This window comes from Carettochelys insculpta, chromosome 1, assembly GCF_033958435.1.
Source record: "Carettochelys insculpta isolate YL-2023 chromosome 1, ASM3395843v1, whole genome shotgun sequence".
Taxonomy (NCBI): domain Eukaryota; kingdom Metazoa; phylum Chordata; order Testudines; family Carettochelyidae; genus Carettochelys; species Carettochelys insculpta.
The window spans coordinates 336,156,501-336,175,642 of NC_134137.1; the positions used below are offsets into that span (position 1 = coordinate 336,156,501).

The following is a 19,142-nucleotide window of genomic DNA, read 5'->3' on the forward strand; positions in this document are numbered from 1 at the left end:
TCCTGAAGGAATAAACTGAGCGTCACGAGGCATGAGGGAACCAGGGTGGGTTGCACCTGTTGGCAAGACCTTCCCAGTGGAACAGCACTGCACTAGAAGGTGTATATCATCCTATTCCAGGGTTCCTAGCACCCTTGTGAGCTTATGTCCCTCTCAGACTTGGTTCTTAGTGGGAGAACTTGTCTATCCATCATTCAGGAGTTATCCAGAAGTCTTTCAGGAAGTTTTAACCTACCAACACCTTCAGCCGATCCATTTTCTGCCACATACTCCCTGCAGTGGGCGCCATCAGCATGGATCCCAACCACCAAAACATGCAACACAATAAACGAACTCAGTACCAAAATAGTGAAAGGTTCTTGTTCCCAAATGGCATATCCTGCTATTGCTGGGTGTCCCTATCACTCTGTTCTCCTGGGCCTTTCTAGTGTGCTTTGCAAGTGTAGGCCACTGCTGGATTGGAATAGCTGAATGCACAGGGTTCATTTGTGTTAGTGTCCCTTGCTTGTGACATGGTCAGAACACTTTCTGGATTGTCCAAAGAGTGCATTGTCTGCAGGATGTGATAGCACAAAGGGAACTCAACACACGCAAGAGCTGCAGATGTTAGTGCACCTTGCAGTCTGGTAGCCATAAGCACAAGTAGTTGCTCCATTGGGTCCTTCTATTGCATGCCCTCATCCTGCAGTCATGCTCCATGAATCTGTCTAGCACTTCTCATACTGTGCAGCCTATGTCTCGCTTGCCATTCTTATTCTTCTGAGGAGCCATTTGAGCCTTCTGAAACTCTATCTGCTGATTTGTTTTAGCTAGGGTCTCTCTATCGGCTAACCTTGGACTCACTTTCTCTTTGCATATGGTTGGGTGGCTCTGCTCCCCCAGTAGTTTTCCTGCAGAGGTCAAAGGGAAGGAAAACAAAGGAGCACATTATTGTCTGACCATGGTTTAAAAAAAATAACATTTCCCACTCTATCCAAGGGGCTGCTTTAATTCAAGGTCAAAATATGATACTTTTTAATCAGTGGGCTACAGTTAGTCACACAAAATCCAGTGGCCACTTCAGAAACCTTTGGGAGCAGCATTGAAAGCCCACACATACAACAGGGCTACACATGCTAATTCAATTGAAAAGCATTCTGTCCACCCTTCATTTTTTCAGGGGGAGAGAGACCTGTGCATGATTTTGCCACCAGATACAAGTTGGGTTTTTTTTCAGTCCTTTCAGGCTGAGCAAGCGCTGGAGAACATTGAAATTCTGGCAATCTCAGCATGCAGACCTGAACCACTATGCGAGGTCCGCAAAGGACAGCCACCAATGTGTGCTAAGGGGTCTCCCGAACAGACACATCTTTGAATGCAGGGTGCTTGTGGGTTACAAAGGCAGCCCTATTAATTATGCCCTGCCATACGTAACTGACCAGCCTGTGTTTCTGGTCCATGAGAAGTACACTTTGCAGCCTACCAGTAATGGTTGAAAATTCATGGCATAATCTACGTGGTGCTGGTGTAGCACAGAAACATAGTGCAGCTTCTTTACAAACACCCAACATCCAGGCACACACCCGACTGACCTGTAGCACAGACTGCCACGGCAACCCTACTTTGGCCTCATTTACTAAAGCCGTACATGGACCAAGCACACACTGTGGCTTTGTTTTGCCTGATCACAGCCAGGCTTTGGGGGAGACAGTTCACTAGCAGCCTGGAACAGTGCACACATGGCAGATTCATGAGGTGCACTGGGTTCTATGAAAGGGTGGGCGAGGATGTGAATGTGGAACTCCAGTCCATACTTATAACAATCAGTGAGTAGCTGGCATGACTCACAATCACTGTCTGTTTAACCACTTTCCCCTTTTCAGTGTCCATTTTGAACCCCATATGTGCAAAGGGAGAAGTCATGAGGTTTTGCCCTGAAAAGAACTAAACTAAAACTCCAGCTTGTGTTTACAGCTTAGTAGGGCCATAAGCCAGAAGTCTCTCCCATTCATTAATAACCACAAACATCACAGCTAAAACTCACAAGCTTTGGCACTTACACTGATGCCATTTCTGCTGCCAACTATTTCCCACGGCTCTCCCTAAATAGTATCTCTGAGTATGGCCCTGGAAAGTGTGAAGCTGCTTAGCCCTTTGATTATCAGTAGCAGCGTCACTTCTGGTCCATCAGCTGGTGGCTGGCTGTTCTGTGGAGGTGCTAGTGTCTGAGGAATAACAAAGGGTCCATCCCCACTCAGCAGTACCAGTGCTATTCCAGTGCTGTGCCATGTACCAGTTCAGTGCTGACTGAATCTCCCAGTACCTGGTGCTATTCCTCGTACTAGAGGCAAGAAGAGGGAGAGTTCCCAGAGGTTCTATCAGCACCCATGACTTTGCAATAGTACGTCTTCAGCTGCTTGATTCGCTGTCTATTTTGGTCTGCTATTTGATTGGTTCCCGCTGGTAGTGGCTGCTTGGTTATAGCTTTGTGGATATGATCATTTCTTGTGCTCTTGCCAAAGCTGAACATCTTCCCCACCTTACACCAGGGGTTGTCCAGAATCCGGCTGTGCTCCCTTGGCTGGCTAGCAGGACACTTGATGCAGGATTTCTCCTGAGCACTGGCCATAGCTAATCCACCTGTGCGTTGACTGTGTTTCTAGATGACCAGCACATGTGGAAGTAAAGGGTTAAATGCTGAGCAGGCTGCATGTGAACCAGAAGGTTGCTTCTGTTTCCTGGAAAGTATTGGGATAGAAAGCACGAGCCCAAGACATGTGGGGGTAGAGTTGGCAGATTCTCTGGACCTGAATCTCCTGACTTGGACTTGAGCTGCACCTACAATGGCTGAGCTTTTATTTACATCACAACAAGACTTGGGCTCTGACCCCCTCAAGATCAGAGCAGTTCCTGTAGGCCCAAGTCCAGAGTGGATTCGTGGCCCAACTCAGACTGATTCTGTGTGGATAGAAGTAGGGGCTTGGGTTTAACCCTAAGCCAGAGCCCAGGTTCAATGAACTGGGTAGATGTGTTGTTAACACTGCCACCACCATGTCATGGTTCCTTCCCTGCTCTAGCAAGATAAATGCAGAAGTGGGGGCAGCAAAAGTACCTTCACAACCTTATTTTCCAGGTTTTGGTATAAACTTCTCCCCAAAATCCTAAAAACCTTAGATTTTGGGGATAAAATTTGCTGCCACCACCCAAGTAATAATAAGGAAACCAGGGAGAGACTACTTTGGAAATTTTAGCCCCAAAAGTAAAAACCAGGACACAAACATTAACCAATGCCAGGTTAATAAAAAGAAAAAGAGAGAACTTTTATTATAACAACATTTGTGTTGCAAGCCTTATAACTAGATGGAAGAGTCACAAAGTAAAATACATGGGGAGTCTCCACCATGGACCTAGAGCTTAGTTACAAGGAGAGTAAAAGAACATTTTTAAAAAGTGCACAGACATTAGATCCCACTTCCCAAACCATAAAATAATAAAGCCTAACGGATTTATCTAAATTTTACCCTACTTACAGAAGATTAAAGGGCCTGTTCTTGGAGGAAAATATTCTGTGTTTCTCTCCCTTATGGCTGGAAAAAAGAAACAAAAATAAAGAACAGAAGAGGGAGGATCCAAAATTTAATTCTTACCTACATTCCTATAGGCCAACCCCACCTGGCTAAGGAGGTTAACCCTTTTACTCCCAGGCTGCTGGCTAACCCTCATAATCATAACATGTGTGCACAGAGGCTATGGTGAGTTCTGCCTCTTGTGCCTAGGAAGTGTTTTTGCTGGCAACCTAGCCGGTGAGGCCCACCATATGACTTTATGGCATAAATAATAAATAATATAAATATGGCGTCACACTTTACAGACTCCACAGTCTCTGCACTCAAGGGAGCTGGTCTTTAGAGCCCTGAGCAGATACAAAAAGGGAGCTCTGTATCTGGTCCACCTCTGCCAGGCTCAACCCCTCACCCAATCCGCAATCTGATTTTACTTGCGTCTGCACAACCAATCATCCAGAGGGGAGGTGGGAGGGAGCACAGATGAGCAAGGAGGGGGTAGAGTTGGGCAGAGAAGAGGATGGTGATACAAAAGCAGGGACTGGGGATAAGGGGCAGCAGCAGCCTGCAGATTGGGCTGTACAGCTGAGTGTTCACCAGGTATGGTGGGAAGGAAGCCTGGCAGGGCCAGCACTAGGCCTTTCCTGCAGGAAGATGTAGGGCAGAACTTCTTGCATCCTTTCCCTGCCAGCAATAGAGCAGCATGCCCTGGCACCCCCCCACCCCACCCCTCCATGGCATCTAGGCTGAGAAGCAGGAGACTGCATGGATATCTGCTCCACTATCTGCAGATATCCACAGATATTCAAGGCACTACTGATATTTGGACATCAGAGCTTCTGTGTGAGCCTGTATCTCCTGAGATGCCTGCAATACTTCATCTATTCTGGTCCATAAATACAGACACAGGTTTCTCATCTCCCACCAGGTAGGGATGGAGCAGCTTACCCTAGAACCCACAAAGGGAAAGGCAATTCATCATTTATTCCTAAATGTAGCAGAGGAGCCTGTCCAAGCCATGACTCTAGCTCAACTGCTTGGGAATAGAAACCACAATACAGTTAAACTGAACATTTGTGTAGAGAGGAAACTGCCAAAGAAAGCCACCATGGGAGCATTTGTATTTCAAAAGTGGAACAATGCAAAACTGAGAAAGTTAGTGAAACAAAAAGTAAGAGGAACAGTCACAAAGGTTAAATGCCTGCAAACTGTATGGAGACTATTAGAAATATCTTAATAAAGCTCAAACCCCCAATTACAAATCCAGTATGAGAACAAAAACTAAATGCCAACAATGGATTAAAAGAGGTGATTAGAGGCAAAAAGGCATTGTTGAGACATTGGACGTCAAATCTTAGTAAGGAAAAGAGAAAGGAGCATAAACACTGGCAAGGCAAGTGTAAAGTATAATTGGGGGGCCAATCAAGAATCTGAAGAGCAACTAGCTAAAGACGCAAGCACAGCAATTCTTTGTAAGCACAACAAAGGCAGTAAGCTTTCCAAACAGTCAGGGGAGCACTGGACACTCAAGGTCTGAAAGAGCACTCCTGGAAAACAAGACCATTTCAAAGAAGCTCTATGAATTCTTTGTACCAGTTTTCACAGTCGATCGTGTATTTTCAAACTTTTCAGGCCGTCAGCCCCTTTCCAGAGTGCAATGTCAATAGAGGAGGGTTCGGAACAAATTGATAAATTAAACTATAATAAGTTGCTAGCTGGTATTCACTCAAGAGAACGTAAACGTGAAATTGCAGAACTACTAACTATGGCAGATAACCTATAGCTTAACTCAGCCTCAGGACCAGCTGACTGGAGCATAGCTAATGCAAAGCCTGTTTTTAGAAGATGTTTCAGAGGCCATCCTGGCCATTACAGGCCAGTCAGCCTAACTGTAGTACCAGACAAACTGGCTGAAGCTATAGTAAAGACAGAATAATTGGCACATAAATGAACACAGTGTGTTGGGGAAGGATCAATGCAGCTTTTTGAAAGTGAAATCATGCCTCACAATCACCTAGAATTCTTTATCAACAAGCACATTGGCAAGGGTGACTCAGTAGTTATAACATACTTGGACTAGGGCCTTCCCTATGGGTTTCAGGGCCCACAACTACCCCCCTTCACCATAACCTCCACCCCTGCCCTGCTTCTTACCACCCCTTTCTGCACCTCCCTCCCATTGTAGCCTCCCTCACCAAGCTCCCACCCCCACCTTGGTTCATTCCGTCTTCCAACCCCGCCTCCCAAGCAATACTGAGAGCCAGACAGGCAGACAGAGTAGAGTGGGGCAGGCTGTGGCTGGATCACACACTACTGCTAGCCCCAGGCTGACTACTGAAGTCCCAAACCGTCCAAGACCCTGCATCCTCCTGACATGCACAGCCGTCTCTCCCCCTCTAAAAAAAAAAGCACAGGACCATACTTGAAACAGGACAGCTCTGACTTGGACTTTCAGAAAGCCTTTAACAAGCCATCAAAGGCTCATAAGCAAAGTAAGCAGTCCTGGGAAGGACATCTCATGACTCAGCAACTGGTTAAAGGAGAGGAAACAGAGGATAGGCATAAATGGTCAGTTTTCACATTGGAGAGAACGAAACAGAGGTGAGGTGTCCAAGGATTCCTACAGGGACCTGTGCGAGTCAACGTGTTCAGAAGTGATCTGGGGAAGTGAGTGAACAGGGAAATAGAAAAAATATTGCCAAGGACACATAATTACTCAAGACCAAAGTTAACTGAGAATTATAAAGGGATCTTGTTCAGCCAGGTGATTGGTTCACCAAATGCCAGGTGTAATTCAGTGATGATATTTGCACAGCATGATAATCTCAAGTAAATATACAAAATGCTGGAGGTCTAAGCTGTGATGACTCAAGAGCAAATTTTTGGCATCCTTGTGAACAGGCCTCTGAAAATGTTCATTCAATGTGCAGGAGCACTCAACAAAGCTACTGCACATTCAGAAGCATTAGGAAAGGAATACAAATAAAACAAAAATAGCATAATGATTATATAAATCTATGGTATGGCTACACTTTCAGTGCTGCATGCAGTTCTGGTTGCGCCATCTAAAAAAAGTTGCAAAGAAGACCAAAAGGGGTTAAAAGGCATGGAACAGTTTTCACGTAAGGAGAGATTTAAGTAAAAAGGTGACTGTTCAGAAAAGAGGTGCCCATGAGCTGGTATGGTCAAAGGCTATTAAATCATGAATGGCAGGGTACAAATTGCTAGTGGCATGTTCTTTACCCTCTTTGTGCAATTCGAGAACTCCAATATTGCAATCAATAGGCAGCAGGCTCTAAACAAACAAAAGGAAGTACTTCACACAATGCACAGTAAGCCAATATTACTGGCTGCCGAGGGTAGTTAAATTCATGAAGGATCGGTCCATAAATGGCTGTTAGCCAATATGGTCGGGAACATAATCCTTGTAATGGGGTTCAGGGGTCCCCGAGCACTGCCCCCCCATCTGCAGGCAGGAGTGACTCTCACTCAGCAGGTAGAACAGGAAGTTTATTAGTCAACAGAGACACAGCGCAGTGCAGAGGTATCAGTACAGCAGGCAGAGACAGTCGTTCTCTTGGGGAGAGGAGGCCTGAGGGGTGTCTCATCTGGGGGGGGCTAGCCTCCCCTCAGCACAGGTATCTGCCTTCCCACTCTCCCCATATCTTCCTACTGCCACCTCTGATTCAAACACAGCTGGGCTCCTCCCTGCTAACTGTTCAGGGACAGAGGTGTTACCTGCCAGCTTAAGTTACAGACAGCGGGGTGGGGGGCGGGAGGGGTGTCCTCAGCTTGTGAGCTGCTCAGCCTGTCACACACAACGCCCACTACATCACAATCCTATGTTCTTGGTATCCCTAAACCTCCAACTGCCGGAAGCTGAGACTGGTTGACCGAGGATGGATCACTTGACAACACCCTGTAACAGTCCATTCCCTCAGAAACAACTGGCACTTGCTAAGGTCAGAAGACAGGGTACTGGTCTAGATGGCCCATTGGTTTGATTTAGTGTCACCCTTCTTATGTTATCTTAGGCAAATTAAGGTAAAAACCAGTTTCTAACCCCCCAGAGGGATGATGCTGTAAAGAAGGCTTCCGAATGGGGGCGGGGACTTAACTAGTTTTAAGATGGCGTTTAACACATCCAATTATTAACAGGAGTATATGATTAAGTTGCCTGCAGTAGCACAGCACTGGAAGTGATGACCCATGAGGTCCTTTTCTGTTCCAAAGCCATTTAATAACTCAGTGCCTCAGCTTACCCATTGCAAAATAGGCCTAATAGTACTTTTCCTACCTCCCAAGGGAGCCAGAAGGCTAAATACATTGAAGAGACACAGCACTGGGCAACTGTAATGATGGGCTCCCAGAGATGGCCAGCTGGACAGGTAGAGGGATGGATCAGCTAGTCTGGATTTTGGGCTGGTTTTACTCTTCTGCACGCACTGTGCTGTTCTTCTTCTTGCTGATGACTCACTGGCTTCCACACCACAAAGTTCGCTTTCTCACACAGGTACCAGGGCTAGCGGCGAAAGAGTGGGAATCAGCAGAGAAACTGGAGTTAAAAATCAGCTTCTGACTCACCTGCTTTGCTGGCCATGAATTTTAGTGAATTAAGTGGCTGCATTTTAATTTCTGGGAATGACTTTGGTTGTGCTTTTCAGTGAGGTTAGGGTGCCCAGCTGTCATGTGGCTCAGGGGTCCCCAAGTTCTGCACCCCATCTGCAGGCAGGAATGACTGACACTCAGCAGGAGACCAGCAGGTCTGGTAGCCAGCAGGGACACAGCATCATACAGAGGAGTAAGACCAGCAATCAGCGCCTGGCCGTTCAGTCCATTTTGGGGTGAGCAGGCCCCGAGGTGAGCCCCCTGAGCTGGGACCTTGCCCCCTCCTTTGTCTGTCTGTCTGTCTGTCTGTCTCTCTCTCTCTCAGCCCAGACCAACTGCTTTCCAACACCTTAGCTCCAATTCAAAACCCTGAGGCTCCACCTCTCACTTTGTCTGCAGCACAGAAGTGTCACCTGGTCGCCAAGGTTACCCGCAGCAGGAACCTCACACCCACTGCAAGCCACACACACATACACACGTATCCCCCACTACATCACACTCGCGCCTATGGAAAGGCACATGGCCAAAATCCTGATCTTGTTGAAATCACAGGCCATAACTGCCCACAAGTGGAGTTGTACAAACAGGCCGTGTCAGTCTGTATTCTATCAAAACAAAAAAGCAGTGAAGCAGCACTTTAAAGACTAACAAAATGATTTATTCGGTGTTGAGCTTTCATGGGACAGACCCACTTCCTCAGATCACAGCCATACCAGAGCAGACTCACGATCTATAAGAGGTCCAAAAATTGTTATCAAGGTTGACAAATCAGAAAAATTGTTATCAAGATTGGCAAATCAGAAGAGCAGAGGGGCAGCAAGAGGGGGTGTGGGGTGGGGAAGTTAAGAGTTAGATTAAAAAAAAGTGTGTAAAAGAGTCCTTGTAATGGGCCAGGTAATTGCTGTCCCAGTTCAAACCACATGTTAATGTGTCAAATTTGAATATAAATGACAGTTCTGAGGACTCCCTCTGTGAACTATTGTTAAGGTTCCTCTTCAGTAAAACACAGACTGTAAGGCATCATTGAAGACCTACAACCTATCCTAAATCAGGATGCCACACTCCAGAAGACCCTAGGTGAGACGCCTGTTCTCTCGTTTCAACAACCTTCCAGACTTATGAGGATTCTCACTAGCAAACACAGGCAATAACACAATAATACCAATCCTAGAACTTTTCCTTGTAACAAGCCCTGTTGCCAACTTTGTCCACATATCTATTCTGCAGATACCATCAGTGGACCTAACCAGGTTATTCACGGAATCACGGGCACATTATCCTGTTCCTCAACTAACATCATATATGCCCTCATGTGCCAGCAATGCCCACACACTACGTATATAGGACAGCCTGCAAGCACTCTTTGACAAAGAATGAATGGACACAAAACAGACCTAAAAAAACCTCCTGATTCACAAATCTGTCAGCCAGCACTTTAATGGCGTGGGCCATTCTGTTAATGACCTAAAAGGTTGTGTTTTACTGAAAAGGAACTTTAAGAATAGTTTGAAGGGGGAATCCTCAGAACTCTCATTTACAGTCAAATTTGACACATTAACATGTGGTTTGAACCAGGACAGAAATTACCTGGCCCATTAGAAGGATTCTTTTAAATACATTGTTTTAGCTAACTCTTAACTTCTGCACCCCACATCCCCCTCCTGCTGATCTTCTGATTTGCCAACCTTGATAACAATTTTTCTGACTTGTCACCCTTTATAAAACTTTTTGATCTCTCTGCTTTATATGTTGAGTCTGTTCTGGTATGGCTAGGATCTGAAAAAGTGGGTCCGTCCCATGAATGTTCATCACCAAATACATTATTTTGTTAGTCTTTAAAGTGCTACTTGACTGCTTTTTTGTTTTGATCAGTCTGAAAGCAACCCAAAGGGGCTAGCCCCAGGGCAGTTGCTCCTCTGCCAACTGCAGCAGCACTGACAACTTCTCAGCACTTTCTCCAGAGAGCCTTCTTGGGTGGGTAGGATTTGTCTAACGAGCAGCCTTGGGGCAACTTTGAGTGTGCACTAGCTGCAGTCTGAAAACAGCCCTGCCCCAGAGCTGGCTTAGTGCAGTCAGGCTGGGCCTGGTGGCCCACTTCAAACCACTGTGACACTGCTCTGTGTCAGCCCAGGGCCCAGAGAGGGTGAAACAACTGTGGTGACTTTGGCATATGCAGGTCTGTTGAAGCTGTTGGCTGCAGGGCTGGCTATTAGAAAGACAGGTGAGGAGTGAGGTAATAGCTTGTATTGGCCCAATTCCTGTTGCAGGAAGAGACAAGCTTTGGCTCTTTTTCTGGAAAATTTTCCCCCAGCTGAAGAAGAGCTCTGTGTAAACTTCCCAGCTGGGGTTCTCCCCAACAGATGTTGGACCATAAACTATATTACCTCACCCACCTGGTCTCTCTAGTGACTGGGGTGAAGCCCAGTCAAGGGACACTTTAGAAGTTGGCTGCCAAGATCATTGATGGTGTGCTCTGACAGAGGCAGGGGAGAGCATCATACGACATCTGTCACTGAGGTCAAGCCGGGGCATCACTTCTGGTTTGCTGGACCACAAGTGATGGGCCTCCGCACCCTCCCACATCCCAGCTGTAAGTTGGCCCTGCTGAACCCTAAGTGCGTCACAGCCTGGAGCAACCTGGGACTCTTCCGAGAGCTGCGTGGTGTCCAGGTTTCCGGGGCTTCCTCACTTAGCTCCTTCCTAACAGTTTGTTGGGGTTCAATTCCTCCATAGTTTCCTTGTCAGCTCCAGGGGCGTGGGCTGGGTTTGCTGGTTCTGCATTGCCCTCTGGTAGTTAACTACCCCTGGGGACGCAGAGGCCAGGCTACAAGTAAGGGTCACCCAGGTAAGTTGCTGAGGGATGTGTGGACAATGCTGGGTCCAGAGAGGGACACTAGCGGCCTTAGCTATCACCTCTGGGGAGCTGGGTTGGCTCCAGAGGTGGGAGAACCTCGCCCCTAGTATCCAGGCTGAAGCTGGGTGGCTTCATTTTGCCCTCCTGGTCGTTTGTAGCACACACAAAGCCGACAGTGGGGCCGAGTCACACCCCATGGGAGGACACATAAATGCGGGGAGGAAGCTGTCACCCTCCCCCCCATCAAAAGTCCCTCGGGAGGCTGCGTGCGTGGTCCCCTCTTCCTGGGCCCTAGTCCCCGGAGGGAAGTAGACGTTTGGAAAGCTAAGCCAGCAGCGGGCAAAGCTTTGCGGGGCGAACCCGCCACACTAGGCCCTGTTTAATATCGGCCTTTGCCTACATGTCCCCAGTCAGCTCTGCCGCTCCTGCGGCGGGCTGAGCCTCCCAGACCCTGCTCAGCGTGCGCTGGACGAGCGGGGCTCCGGACTCAGGGCGCTCTGGCTGAGCCTGGAGCGGAAGGGGGTCGGCGCGCCTGGCACCGGCGCTGGAGAACAGGTGTGGACGCGGAACGTCGCTACTCTCGGGTGGCGGCTGATCTCTCCAGTTCTTCCGCGCGGGCCGCGGCTGAGCCGGCTGCCACTGCCCGCCCCGTGCGCTGGCTGCCGGGACCAGGCAATGGCCAAGGCTGCCTGGGCGGGACACGGGAGCGGTGGCCCCAGGCGAGGAGGCGACAGAAGGCAGCCGGGGGCAGAGTGCGCAGCTCCCCGCTGGCACCTGCCGCGCCGCCACTGGGGTCCTGTGCTGCCCCGGGGGCAGGCCCGGCAAAGGGAAAGCGCGGGGCCCTGCAGAGAGGCTGAGCACCAGGCCTCTCCCCCGCTCAGCAGCAGCCTCGTGGGTTGGCGGGAACTGGGGCACAGGCACTGGAAGTGGTTTCCAGCACCCAGCGCGGTGAGTTTGGCTCCAGGGCTCTCAGCGCCCCACTGGTCCGGCGCCTCTTCACTGGGGGTCGCGGCCCCGCCCCCGCAGCCTGCAGGGGCTTGGGTCCGACAGCTCCCCAGGCCAGAGCCCACGTGCGCGCCCCCCGCCATACGCACGGGGACGCCCCGGGGTCCGCGCCCTCCCCGCTGCCTTGTCGGGCTGCAACCATCAAATGTCCCGGCAGACTTCACCCGGCTGCACTTGTTAGCCCGGTCTCTCTCCTTTGCCTGCCCTGCGTCCCCAGCCGCACCCCGGGCCGATGGAGCAGTCCCCGGGCTCCCCGTTCCTACCAGCCCCCCATAGTACCGGTACGGCGGGGAGCCAAGAAGTCGGTCTGGGCTGGGGGAAGGGAATCCAGCAGCACCCCGGCCAGCTGGTGGGCTGTGGGGGGAGGAGCTTTGGGGGGGCGCTTGGAAAGCGATGCTGCCAGCAGCCTTAGCAGCCCGCCCAGCTGCGCTCGGCCGCCAGTGGCTGGTCATTGAAGGCACCGACTCTTCCCCTAAGCAGGCCGCGCTGGCCTGGCAGGGGCGTGGGAAAGGAAGGCTCCGTCGGGGAACGCGCTCTCCAGCGGGTGCTGGGCCTGAGCCCGGCAGGCTAGAGCCGGCGCCCAGCGGCTCAGTTAGAAATGCTCCAACTGCGCTCCAGTCCGCTCCGACAGACGCTCCCCGCCGCGGGGCCGACGCGTTTAACCTGCCCCGCTCGGCCTGTTCCGCCAGCCGGCTCCGGCCCCTTCCTCCAGAGCCTGGAAACGCAGGAAAGATCTGAGCTCCCCGGGCCTCCAGCGAGCCCCGGGAGCACTGGGCCGCCAGCCCGGCTGAGCTGCGCGCCTGGGCCACGCCGCCGGGGGTCCCCGCAGCCCCGAAAGGCCCCAGATCTGCGCTCGTGACAACCCTCCCCCCATCGCGGGGAGCCGTGTACAAGCGCCACGCGTGGGCCCTCCCCAAGAGCCGGTCGTTTGCCAGGGATCGCTTTATCCCAGGCGATCCCTGACTTCCCCCGCCGGGGCCTGCGGCCGCACAGCCCTGGGGCTCGGGCTGCTTGCAGGCGCCCGGCCATTGCTCTCTACTGCCGGCTTCCCTCCCGGAGGGGACCCGCCCTGGTGGTGCTCTGCTCCCGCTGACTGGCCGCCCCCAGTACAGCGTCTCCCCGCTTGCTGCTCCGCCGCGGCGCACGGCGCGGCACACGGGCTGGAGAGCTCAGCTCGGCCCCTCTGGGTGGGGGAGAAGCGCAGCGCCGCGCCCATCCCCGGAACTACACCCCGGCTCCAGACTGAGGTGCGGAGAGGGCTCCTCGCCCCTTGGAGCCGGGAGCGCAAAGCGGCCGCTCCGCGGCTGGTCCCTCCCCGCGGCCTGGCCCGCATCCCTGCGGCCTCCCGCGGGGCTGCGGTTCCCGGCGCGCTCGTCTATTTCAGGCCCAAGCCCGTGCGCCGCCCGAGCGCCCCGCGCGCCCCCCTCTGGGGCAGCCGGCCTGGGAGCGCCGCGGACTGCGCCGGCACTGCGGGGAAGGGGCGAGGACACAATAGCAAATAAGCCCCTTGGCCCGCCGGCTTGTGCGCCTGGCCGGGACCGCAGCCGGTGGGGGCGGGGCCCGGGGGGCGCTTTGCTTTTGCGGCGGGAAGGGTTTAAAACAAACACACAAAATAAGCTCTTCCCAGGCTCGCCCCTGCTTCCTCCCGGCTTTCTACCCAGGCGTAACCCGTTAGCTGGGAGCGTGCTTGGGTTTTAAGGCTGGATTGGATTGGCAGCTTCCACTGAGCAGCTAATGGTATAACAACCCGGCTTTGATAAATGCGAGCTAATTACCCCCTCTTAATTAAAGTCTTTAGCAGTTGTTTCAGTGTTTTGGCAAGAAAGCAGGGGAGGTTTGCAGTTCGGAAGCAGCGGAGCCTCAGCTCACAGCAGAGCTGCTGATTAACACTCAAGGACCTGGCAACAGGCCGTTTTGATTTCCCAGCCGTCCCCCCCTCCTGGAGGGCAATACACACACACACACACACACACTCTCTCTCTCTCTCTCTCTCTCTCTCTCCCCCCCCCCCACACCCATCAATACATTAGGAATCGGCATGGTGGGGTCACAGCTCTTTAATAGGCTCCTCAGTCTCGTAACTGAATAATTTAAATCCCTAACGCGCCCTTGACGAGTCAGTGAATCACCTGCTCCAAGTGTTTATTTCCACCAGGGCCACCAATTCAGCTTTCCACGTGCAAAGAAAGAGCCAAAGTGAAAGTCAAATCCGTACAGGGCGGCTGGGCGCTGGCCAGCCAGAGGCGCTATTCGGGGAGCGGGTGACGGAGGGGAACTAGCAAGCAGGATGGGAGACAGGGCAGGACCAACACACGTACCTACACACATCGAAATAATTACGTGGCGCAGCATTCCCGGCTGGGCTAATACAGCTCCCAATAAATACAGCGGAGATCGGCTCGGGGCTGGGGCGGGGGTTGACCCCTCTCTAACCCTGAGATGGCAAAAAGACGGAGTCTCGAAGGAGAGCGGAACAAAACGACCCCACCACCCCCCCGGGAGGGAACGGCCCGACCCGCAGCTGCAGCGGCCGGACAGAGCGTAAGACACGAAACCGCTTCACAGGCGCATGCAAAAGACCCGGCGGCGGCGGCGGCTGCAGGGCTCCGGGCGGCTGTGCCCGCTGGCGGGCTCGGAGCTCCGGGCTCACGGCCGGTGAGGCGGCGGCGGCGGTAGCGGCGCAGCCGGAGGCTGCAGCGCCTGCTCCGCGCCCGGCTCGGCGGCGGCTCGCGGCAGTCCCAGGGCGCTGTCGTGGAGCTTCCGCACGTGCTTCTTGAGATCAAAGTTCCTGCAGAAGCCCTTGCCGCAGGTGGGGCAGGTGAAGGGCTTCTTGTCGTTGTGGGTGTGCATGTGGAAGGTCAGGTTGTACACCTGGTGGAAAGCCTTGTTGCAGATATTGCACTTGAATTGCTTCTCGCCGCTGTGGGTCAGCTTGTGGTTTTTGTAATTACCTGGGAGCAGACAAGTCAAAGGTCACAGGCGCCGCGGGGGGAGGGGACCTTCCTCCGTCCCCAGCCCCGAGCGAGAGACGAAAGCGTGAAGCGATCGTGTTAAACCAACACCCGGCACAAGCCACCCCCGGCCCCCGCCCCGCTCCTGGCCGGGCGCGCACTGCGAGAACCCACCCGGAACGCGCCGGGCTTATCACAGGCACCAACGGTATTGGGAGCAGCAAGGAGTCCTGCGGCACCCAGTAGCCTAACCGCTGGGTTGGAGCGTGAGCTCTGGCGGGCAAAGCCCCGCTTGGGCAGCTGCGGCTGCAGGCTCCGGCTCTGGGTATTCGCACTCTGCGCCAGACTAGGGTGCTGCTTGGGGGTCCAGGATTAAGAGTAAACCCAGGCGCTTAGAGCCGAGCAAAAAGGCGAGCCCTGAAACTTGCAGCCGGCGCGGGGGAATGAAATCGCTCGCAAGCTGGATCTTGCGCTGTGAAATAAAAGCCGGAATTTCCCTTTTTCTCCCCTTCCCTCCTCTGCCAGTTTAAATCGCGACACAGACTGTTCAACACAGCGACAGGGGGGCAGCCCCGTCACTCCGTGCCCCATCGAAACAAACAAGCGGTCCTGTCGCGATTTAAAGGCTAACAAAATCCTCTATTCGCTGATGCGCTTGCCTGGCACGGAGCCACTTCTTCAGCTCACAGCCTCACCCGAACAGACGCCGCATACCCGGCCCAGAGGGCCAACCTAAAGCCGATCTCTGGGTGAGGAACTAGCCCGGGGTGCCAAACGAACGGGATAAATGGCAATAACGAATGATGAGCGCCGCAGAGCCCCGGCCGCTGTTCGGCTTGTTAAGTTTCTGGGGAAGGAGGGAGGCGAAGGGGGACGGTTCGGACTTGTACCTTTCTGATGAAATCCTTTGCCGCAGAACTCGCAAACAAAAGGTTTGTAGCCTGCGTGGATGCGCGTGTGCGTGTTTAAGGTGGAGCTGCGGTTGAACGCTTTCCCACACTGGGTGCACTTGTGCGGCTTTTCCTAGAAGGAAACAAAAGCAAACGTTGGAGACCGCGCGCGGCCGCGCTCGGAAAGCGGTGCCGCGCCAGCCCGCTAGGAAGTCCGTTCACAACCCCCAGGAAAACACCGGCCGACGCCTCCCCACCGAGCGAGCCCGTGGGAACGGTTTTCCGTGGGCTCGGAGGAGCAAAGGCCGGCGGAAATCCGCCGCGCCCCGGGCGCGAGAGCCGGTCACCTGGGTGTGGATGATCTTGTGCCGGCAGAGCGTGCTCGCTTGGCGGAAGCCCTTGCCGCAAACTTTGCAGACAAAGGGCCGGGCTCCCGTGTGCACTGGCATGTGGCGAGTCAAATTGTAATGTGCGTTAAAGACCTTGAAGGGAAAAGACAAACGATTAGGGCCGGGAAGCGAGCGCGGCGGGGGCCGCTGGCGCGGGGGCCGGGCGGGCGACTCTCCCGCAAGCGAAGGACGCGGGTTACTTGCCTTGCCACAAACTTCACACGTGAAAACTTTGGGCTTGCTGCTGGGCGAGCTCCGGCTGAACTCCGAGCTCTTGAAGGCGAGTTTTTCCGAGAGGATCTGGGCGCTTTCTTTCATGTACTGCTGCAGCTGCGCCTGCGACAAGTCCTTGAAGGCCACCCCGGCCGGGTACTTGTCCCCGGCCGGGAGCACCAGCTTGTTCCTCTCCGCCAGGTACGCCTTGGGCGGCGGGTGCAAGGGGGAGCTGAGGAAGTAGGAAGCCACCGGGTGGATGTTGACGCCGGCGGCCGGGTGGCAGGGGCCGTCGCCGCGGTTCAGGTAGCAGAGCGCTCCCATGGCGTGGAAGGAGGAGTGGTTGACCACGCGCGGCCGCACCAGCTTGTACTGCGGCAGGGGCAGCGCGTCGCGGGGGAAGTCGCCCTTCAGGCTCAGGGCGCAGTTCAAGAGCTCGCCGCAGCTGAAGGCGGAGGCGGAGGAGTCCAGGGGAGCCTTCCTGGCCTCCGCCTTGGGCAGGGGGTCGTACGGCACCGGCACGAAGGGGATCATGCAGGGGATGGAGGGGCTGAGGTGCAGGGCGTGCTTGGGCTCTCCTTTGGGCCCGGCTCCCGGCGGGAAGGGCGGCCCCGGCACGGCCTTGGGCTCCGGAGTCCTGGCCATGATGCGCTCGATGGAGAAGGCCAGCGGCTTGGAGGCGCCGATCATGCTGCTGCGGGCGGCCAGGCTCTCCCCGGCCGGCGAAGGCGCCAGGAGTTTGGTGGCCGCGCGGTGGCTGCCGCTGTCCATGGCTGCCGGAGACGCCTCTTCCCCCCCCCCCCCACGCCCCTGGGGCGGCTCACTGCGCGCCGAGGAGGGCGCCCCGCGCCGCCGCTGCCGCCGCCGCCGGAGGAGGAGGAGGAGGCAGCCCGCCCGGCGCGGCGGCCTCGTGCCGGCCCATCGCAGCCGGGACCGGAGGCCGCTCCGCTGCGGCGAGGCGAAGTGTTGTGTCAATGCCGCCGCTCGCGCGCTGCCGCGGGGGGAAGGTAAACTAGATCATTGCTCAGTTCGCTTCCGACGGGAGAGCCCCCCCCCGGCCCCCGCCAGCGGGTACTTCTCATTGGAGCCGCCGCCTCCCCTCCCCCTCCCTGGGAGGGAGGGGTCTCCCCTCCCCCCCCCGCGCCCTTCCCCCCCCAGCCCCAGCCCCGCCAATGATCCGCAATCTGCTCCGCCGGGCTGGAGGCCGGGCCCTGGCGGCAGCATCCGCGCTCGTGAGCCGCGGAGGGGCCGGGAGCGCGGCGAAAGAGGCGGCCCTGGGGGAAGCGGGGGGTTCCCTGGCCGCTTCCCAGCCTCGGCTCTGGTGAGGGCAAAGGGGGGCGGAATGGGGGGCGTCGAAGACCGACCCCCCCCCCCGCCTGGCAGAGCTTTGCCCTGCGGAGGAGGCAGCCCCCAAATGGCCGAGTGCGGCCGCAGCTCCCCTCGCTCCCCCAGTGCCAGGGCAGCCAGAAACCGCCGGGCCGGGCCCCCAGCGCCGAAGGCCGGGCTGGAGGAAGGGCGCAGGCAGAGCCAGCCCGTCCCCACCCCGCCAGCGCCCAGGGGCCGGCACCCCGGCGCGGAATCCCTGCGCTGGGTCCCGCGCCCGGGCCAGGAGGGAGCCGGCGGGGCGCGCTGCGGGCGCTGCTTACAGCTCCGCTGCGGTCAGCTGCTCCCGTCCCGGCCGGGCTCTGCGGGCGGCAGCCAAGCACCGGGCTGCAGGGGCGCCGGGCCGGGGTCCCCCGCTGCACTGCGGCCCCTGCAGGGCAGGTCCCCGCCCCGGCTGCGGGGCTGCTGACCGCGGCGCTTTGGTGGGCTGGAGGTGGGGAGCAGCCGCCGTCCCTTTGGCACCGCCCGGCGGTGCCTGTTGCGCGCGCCTGCCAGCGGCTCTCGGCCCGGCTGCTCAGCGGGGCGGTGGCGCGCGGGGCGGGGAGGAAGAGCCCAGCCGGACCCCGCGGCCGGAGGGTCGCTCCCTCTTGTCTCTGCAACTGGGCAGCTGGGAGGACCGAAACCCGCCCACCACGCCGGCTCCCCGCGGCCGCTGCGAGCCCAGCTCTAGGCCGCGGCAGCTGGGAGCTGGCCACAGGGCCCGGGCGAGGCCCGGGGCTGGTGCGGAGGAAAACCCCGGGGGCATCCAAGTGAGGAGGCCGAAATGGGGCCCAGGCCGCCCCGCGCTCACCTGGCACCGGTCGAAGACCCCGCGGCGGCGCACCCGGAGCCGGCCCCGACGGCCTCCCCTGCGCTCTGCAGGGCCCGGAGGAGAAGCCGGCCGAGGGCTGACTCGCCGCCGCCTCCAGGGCAGAGACGGGTGGATCCTCCTCTCCCAGCGGAGCAGACCCCTGGGGAGCCAGGTACCAGGACCCCTCTCCCCTGTGAGCCCGCGGCGGGGCCGGGAGGTGATGCGGGCCGCGGCGGGATACTGGCCGGGGAGGCGCCCCTGCCCCGGGTGGCTGGAGCCCCAGCTGTTTGACTTCCCCCACTGCATGGGGCGTGTGGGCTCTCCCGGGGCCGTGGGGCGGGCAGCCGGCAGCCGGATCCAGCGCGCAGCTCCCAGCTTGCTGGAGAGCTCCTGGGGTGCGGGGTCCCCTCCCTCGCGGCCGCACTAGCATGGTCCTGCTGCCCAGAGCACAGCGAGGGGTGCCATGAACAACTGCCCCGCAGCGCGAGGTCGGGGCCCCTCTGGTGGGGACAGAAAC

The 19,142-nt window shown here is 55.9% G+C and overlaps 1 protein-coding gene across 1 annotated transcript; it reads right to left on the bottom strand.

The window, feature by feature from the left end:
* Window positions 1–14,655: 14,655 nt before the first annotated feature.
* FEZF1 (FEZ family zinc finger 1) lies at window positions 14,656–17,223 on the bottom strand. The gene is made up of 4 exons (XM_075005433.1): window positions 16,444–17,223; window positions 16,198–16,332; window positions 15,851–15,983; window positions 14,656–14,960 (listed from the first exon to the last, which is right to left on the bottom strand). The coding sequence occupies exons 1-4, from the start codon at window positions 17,221–17,223 to the stop codon at window positions 14,656–14,658; spliced, it is 1,353 nt and encodes a 450-aa protein (XP_074861534.1).
* Window positions 17,224–19,142: the final 1,919 nt, after the last annotated feature.

Bases quoted from the DNA above. Each gene is read 5' to 3' on its own strand.
- FEZF1 (XM_075005433.1), bottom strand. From the start codon at position 17,223: ATGGACAGCGGCAGCCACCGCGCGGCCACCAAACTCCTGGCGCCTTCG. The intron at 16,333-16,443 runs GCAAGTAACCCG...TTTCCCTTCAAG, and splicing joins CGTGTGAAGTTTGTGGCAAG to GTCTTTAACGCACATTACAA. The intron at 15,984-16,197 runs GTGACCGGCTCT...GTTTCCTTCTAG, and splicing joins ACAAGATCATCCACACCCAG to GAAAAGCCGCACAAGTGCAC.